The 6584-nt window shown below is 28.3% G+C and overlaps 1 protein-coding gene across 2 annotated transcripts; it reads right to left on the bottom strand.

Annotated features, from left to right (window-relative positions):
• Nucleotides 1-241: 241 nt before the first annotated feature.
• On the bottom strand, nucleotides 242-3885 carry LOC124910834 (histone-lysine N-methyltransferase, H3 lysine-9 specific SUVH5). 2 transcript variants are annotated; one of them, XM_047451516.1, is made up of 4 exons: nucleotides 3745-3885; nucleotides 3563-3631; nucleotides 495-2577; nucleotides 242-420 (listed from the first exon to the last, which is right to left on the bottom strand). In XM_047451516.1, exon 3 carries the CDS (start codon nucleotides 2403-2405, stop codon nucleotides 528-530), a length of 1878 nt encoding a protein of 625 aa, XP_047307472.1. In that variant the 5' UTR covers nucleotides 2406-2577; nucleotides 3563-3631; nucleotides 3745-3885; the 3' UTR covers nucleotides 242-420; nucleotides 495-527. The 2 variants fall into 2 exon arrangements, with proteins under 2 accessions (XP_047307472.1, XP_047307473.1); XM_047451517.1 differs by having other exon boundaries at nucleotides 242-375.
• Between the last annotated feature and the right edge of the window lie 2699 nt (nucleotides 3886-6584).

Raw genomic sequence — 6584 nt, 5'->3', positions numbered from 1 at the left:
GTCTAATTGATTGAAGATTTACTATCAAATCAATTATATGATTTTATCGTTTAAATCATTTCCTTTTCTGCAATTGTATTTTTCACTATTTAAGCATTTGACTGCCTATTCTTATATAAGAACACAACCAATAAACTAACAATAAAATATTCTAACCACTAGACAAATGGTAAATTAAGACTGATTTGATAATGCTCTATTAGTGAATTTGGGAAAAAAGGATCCATTACAATTAGATGACGATGATGAAACATAAGTTGTTTACATTATAGAAAATTGCCTTCCTTTCACAAACATTTTTTTAACCTAAGGTTCAACTTAGAAACATTTTTCATCTATGAAGGAAAATGATGAGTGCTTCCAAGTCCCAAACACCTGCCGATTGAGTAACCAGAAACAAGTTGAGAATACAACATTAACCTGAGAAGAAGAAGACATCATTTAACATAATATCGATTTATATAAGATGAAGAAGAAGAAGAAGAAAAAGTTACTTGATCATATGCAGCAGCAGCAGTAACAAATGGTTAATACATTCTTCCAGTACAGTCTGCAGTTCCGCAATAACAGTTTTTCTTTTTAATATTTCCAGACGAATCAAGCACACTATCAACAGCATAGTTATAGTCGTAACTCAGTTCCTGCAAAGGAGGAATATTCTCAGCTGCAAAGAACATTATGTGAGGCTTTCTCTCGTCTTCATTATCATACACCACATTTTGAGCATATAAATTTGGACTACAGCTGTGGTTTATAAAACGACCAACATTTCCAAACTCAGCTGCATCAATTGTGTAACCGCCGCCACCGGTACCAGACTTCTCTCCAATATCAAACAAATACTCGTCATTCTTTCTTTTTTCCGCTTCCTTATCTTCTATAAGCTCACCCATATACTCACATACAAAACTCCCTGAAGATATTGAATTCAATGACCTAACCCCCCAACCTCTAGACTCTGTTTTGAATATTTCAAGCTGTATCTTTGTCCCATGCTGACTCACCCTGTTGTGGCAAGATGGAGGACACATGCACGAAGGACCACATTCATACACAACAGATTTCGCTTCAACAATCGCCCCATTATAGTTAAACGGAATCTCTCCCCCATTCATTACTACACACAAGCATTTGCGGGAATCCACACATCCATCTGTACAATCACAACCCTTTGGAGGAACAGAGTCGTATGAATCAGGATATCGCATTTTCGTTATGTAAGTGAATCCTGGAGGTTTCTCGTTATCTACTGTATTCACAGCACAAAAGGGAAATAATTCTTTCCCTTGCGATATATCATCTTCACACACACCTTCCCTTACTTTAAATTTCTTGATTTTCTTCACTTCTTTCCATGCAATATCTGGCTGTCCTGGAATTCTCCTCAGCTCAAACTTGTATACCAGTTTATCATGAGGACCAATCTCTTGCCAATACTTTTCCACCAGATATAAACCATCATAGGTGTATGTGGTTGTTATCTTTGGCCTGGATTTGGAGTTCAGTTTGGATTTTGGTTTGATTGTTTCCTTGGTTCCATGGATGACCCGAACTGAATTTTTTTCTGAAATACTATTGAATAGAGCTAAATTTCCTCGTTCTAGCTTTTGATCTTCAGGGGCTTTATTTTTACCAGGAAGATGACCTCCCTGACCAGAATATATGAGAATATCAGGATTGTCCAAAGTGTCAGCATATCCACCTGATGCTACAATACTTGTCGCGATTATCTTTCCATTGCTCCTAGTGTAAGCAATACCAGCCTGATAGAGATGATGAACACCTACAAGCACAAGCTCCACTCTGTATTGAAATTCTGTGCCTACTTCAATTCCAGGTACAGATCCTACAATACGAGATTCTGTGTTAACTTCTTTCTTTTTCTCTTTTATGACTTCTGCAGCTAAAAGGTCAACTCTTCGCAAATTCCCAGTTGATTTTGCTTCTTCCTCTTGCAACAACTTCCTACAAATAGAATGGAACAAGCGGAGGGTTTCTCTAACTCTGTTACGTATATCACGTTGATTTGAAGCATTGGGACCTAAAGGAGGTAGTGTTACTTCCAATTCCGGTTTGGGGGGGAAAGAAGGTTCTTCGTCTCCCTTATCAAAAACATCTTTTTGAGAAGAAGTTGATTTTCCTTCGTCAATACCAATTGATGCTCTTGTTTTAACTCTATTGTCGGTTTTGTACACTTTCATCTCGTCTCCAACACCACCATCATGATCATTATTACACTTTTCACGCGTTACTTTAGATTTCGTCCTCTTCTCAGGTAACTCCTCCTTAGGCTTCCGTTTGCGAAGAACTCTACTTGACACGTTATTACTAGCCATTTCTTTGGCACAACTTGATATTGTCGCTTTAACAGACTTTCCTGCCAAATCATTTCTCGGTTTTCTCATTGCTCCACCTTGTACAGTACCTTTTCCTAGTTGAGTTTTCGATCAGCTTAGAACACACTTCAGTTTCTTGCTTAACTTACCTCAATGCCAAATAACAGATACTTTAGGAGACTCGGTATCAGACACGAGTATACACCCCTCCCGCTCTTGCTTCTGAAGATGAATATAAAACCTAAACAATATACAATATTCAACTGCATCATCTTCATCATATGAAGAAACTTCAAGAAAAAGGTTGATAATAAAAATGGAAGATGTAGAAAAAACATCAAAGAAGTGATTTCAGCAGTTGTCACCAGAACAATATACATTAGAAATTAGAAACACTTTTCAAGTACCATAAAACTACAGAAGTCAAATAAGTGTGTAATCCAAATAGAGAAGTGACAACATAGAAGTTACCTAGACATATTTTTATAAAGGGGTTCCATTTCACGCTTTATTTTGGTTCGAAAACGAGAAGTATCATAAATCAATACATTTGAGTTTCACATATTGAATTCCCGATAATCAGGCTGACACTGGCCTCAAATATGATCTTTGCATTTACCATGGTTTTATTGAAATTTTCTTTTTTAAAAAACAAAACACAGTCTCTAATTAATAGTTTAATTAATGTAGAACAATACTATATATTGTTAAAAGATATCATAATTAGGAAGTGATGAAAACATGTATACACTGAGTAGGTCATGTTCAATTACATTAAGAACTTTTGGGAGGCTTTGATTCAACAACAGATGTTCTCTACTCAAGTTATTACATGGTGTATCATGTGGATCAAAAGGAACATGAGAACATTCAATAGTAAAAATCAGCCGTCTGATAATGTCTTTCTCTAACTGAAGTAACTAGGACAGAACTTCTAGTTACTGTCATTCAATAGTGAATAAATGTCAACTGATCTGAAGAATCTAGTACATTAGCAAACATTTCTAACAGCACTTCTAAAGAATGAAAATGAAACACCTAAATTCCTAGAGGATAAGAAATGATAAAAGACAAACTAAATTTTGACATGCAATGAGCAACAAGTGATCCAGATTAGATACAAAAAAGCCAAAACATCTAAATGAATCAGTAAGCAAGCAAAGTATCGACAACAAAGACTAAGCACGTTCGTGGCTTAAATCGTAATGTAAAGCGAGAAGACGAACCTGATCTGATAACTCAGGAGTATCCAGCAATAAATTGGAAGATAGAGCTCAAAAATTGCACAATTTCACCTGCCAAAATCGAAATGAAAAGAGTTCAAACAAAGAAAACAATGGAGAAATGAGGAAAACCTAATCGGAAAAATACGTGAAGAACTATGATCGGAAAATGGATGAGTAATTACCTCCGGCAATAAAATTAGACGATCATTCGCCGGAGAAAGTAAAGGTCGAATTGTAAAGGGAACGTCCCACTGCAAGAATCAGCGATTCTGCCCAATATAAGGACAAGTATAAAAAGGCACCTCATTACAACAGTTCTTTTTATATTCCTTTTTCAGAATTCAGAAGTAATCATAAAAAAAAATATATATTGATTACAATTCATTTCTTGAAAATTGATATTTGTATTGGGAATCATCGTTCTAATTTGAATCCGTTGTAAGAATTGTGTTTTTAATATTCTTAAATTTTTTTTTTATTTTTTTAAAATATAAACAATATTTAAATATTATAATTTTAAAATAGATATTATAACTAATTTGTTCTTAATGTAAAGAAAGTATTAATACACTGCCATAAAGGGAAGTGAAATTAATGAATGAGTTGACCACTCACCCTGTTAATCTCTCTCCTTCAATTTTTTTATTATTAAACCATTTTTTTAATATATTAAATTTAATTAATACTAATTATAAAATATATAAATAAATAATATTTTAATAAATACACATAAACATAAATATATATAATAAATGATAAATTTTTATAAATGATTTTTTTTGTGTGATTTTTTTGGTTATAGTGTGAGTGTGACAAAATAGTAAATAATAATTTAATTTTTTATAAAATAAATATGTTAAATTACTAAAAACATTTTTTTATCCTATTTTAAACTTAAATTTGAATATTTAAACTTGAAAACTAATATATCTAGTTCATTCTTTAGACAAATTAGAGAATTTATTGATGGTTAATAATTGGTTACAAATATCTAATTCAAATGGAAACATTTAAACTCTAAATCTTCTAAATCTTGACTATTTCGTTATATATATCTGAAGGTAGTGTTTTGTATGTGGTATTAATTATATAGGTATAAATTGTAAAGAATATAAATTGTAAGTAGGTATTAAAAAGTATAAATTATATATTTTGTGTTTAGTTAGGAGTATAAATTAAATAGGTTTATTTTATTGTGTTTGGTTGGGTTATAAAAAAGTAGTAAAAAGGTAAAAAATTATTTTATCCTTATATTTATATAAATTATTTTTTTATATTTATTTTATAGGTAATTTTTTTTATTATTTATATTAAAATTAATAATAAAAATATCTTATAATGTAAAAATACTATTATATGTTTACATTATTTTATATATAATTTCTTATAATTGGATATACTATTATTTTGTAATTAACATTATTAGTTTTTTAAAATAATTATTATATTTTATTAGATATAAAATTGTCACATTTAAATTATTTTTGTAATATAATTTGTGTTTATAAAGATAAAAATATATATAAAAATTTAATAATCAAATAAAAAAATTAAGTATTTATTACTATTGTTTAAATTATAAAATTAAACCTAGTTAAATATAAATAAATATTTAGTTATAGTTTTTTATTATTATATTTTAAAATATAATAAAGAAATTTTAATTTTAATGATTTTATAAAATTAGAGGGTTTAAGAGGAATTAAATTTTATAAAAAAAGTTTATACATTGTTGTAACTAGTTGGATTACTTCATTATACTTCAATATCACTATAGATATAAAAACAATCCATCCAAACAGCCAATTTAATTTACTTTTACTGAACATACACTTATACAATATTTACAGTCTTATCCTTGGTACCAAACATAGCCTTAATAATGATAATAATAAATAAAAGAAAAACGCTTGTCTAAATTTAGAAACAAACTATTTAGGCGGTCTTTCAATAAGTGATTTAATGATTATATATATAAATATAAAAATAATAAGATTAAAGATAATATATAAAAATAATAATATTTTAAGCTTAACTGTTATGTTTAACTAAAAACTTGACGGAAGGGTCATTAGTGATTTTTCTAAAAATTGAAGGGACGATTTGTTTTAAAAAATAATTTGAGGGCTAAAAGTGAACGATCGAAGTAATTAAAGGGTCGTCTAGATAATTTGTCCTATAAAATATAATACTTTACTGTTATAATTTATAAAAAAATAAAAATAACTAAGGACTTGTTCGGTAACCTGACAAAAAGAAAAATGATTATTTGTAATGATTTGTGATAATTTTGAGAAAATGATTATGTTTTTTTGGTAAAAAGACTTAAAAGGTATTTATATATATAAATAAAATAAATAATTATAATTTAAAATAGAGGGTATTTTGGTTAATGACTTGATTGATTTGAAGGATGAGAAGGGGAGTGAAGTGACAATTGATTTGGTTAGATTATTTTGAAAACCCAAATACTAACAAGGCCTAAGAGAAGGGTGTTGATTATTTTATCCTTAAAGAAAAACTAAGACTTCCTTTTATTGTTTAAATATTGTTTTAGTGTTTGCATAATAAGTTGTTACATTAATTTTGGATACATACAAACTTATAATTAAACACATTTTAAGTTTAAACTCAATTTTTTTTTCTACCTCTTTTGTGTAATATCAACATTTTTCTTTCTCATCATTTTTAAATATATATTTTTATTTATTCTTTTTCATCTATATATTTTATTATTTTTTTACATTTATTTAATTATTTTTTACATTTTTTTATTATTTATTCCATCTATTTCTAATATTTTTATATATTTATATAAAATTATTATAATAATAAAACATATATGAAAATATATTTTTATTTATTATTTATAATATATATTTTAATATATAAAATAATCAAGCAAAATACTAAATATAAATAGACTGTGATTTTTTTAAATTTAAAATTATAGTTTTGACAATAAAATTATGTTTAATTATTTATCTTAAAGTACCTATTATAATTTAAATAAATCAAATGT

The sequence above is a fragment of the Impatiens glandulifera genome, chromosome 7 (assembly GCF_907164915.1).
Source record: "Impatiens glandulifera chromosome 7, dImpGla2.1, whole genome shotgun sequence".
Classification (NCBI taxonomy): Eukaryota; Viridiplantae; Streptophyta; class Magnoliopsida; order Ericales; family Balsaminaceae; genus Impatiens; species Impatiens glandulifera.
This window is presented reverse-complemented; position numbering and strand designations above follow the sequence as displayed.

Excerpts from the sequence above, each read along its gene's own strand:
- LOC124910834 (XM_047451516.1), bottom strand. The coding sequence starts at position 2,405 with ATGAGAAAACCGAGAAATGATTTGGCAGGAAAGTCTGTTAAAGCGACA.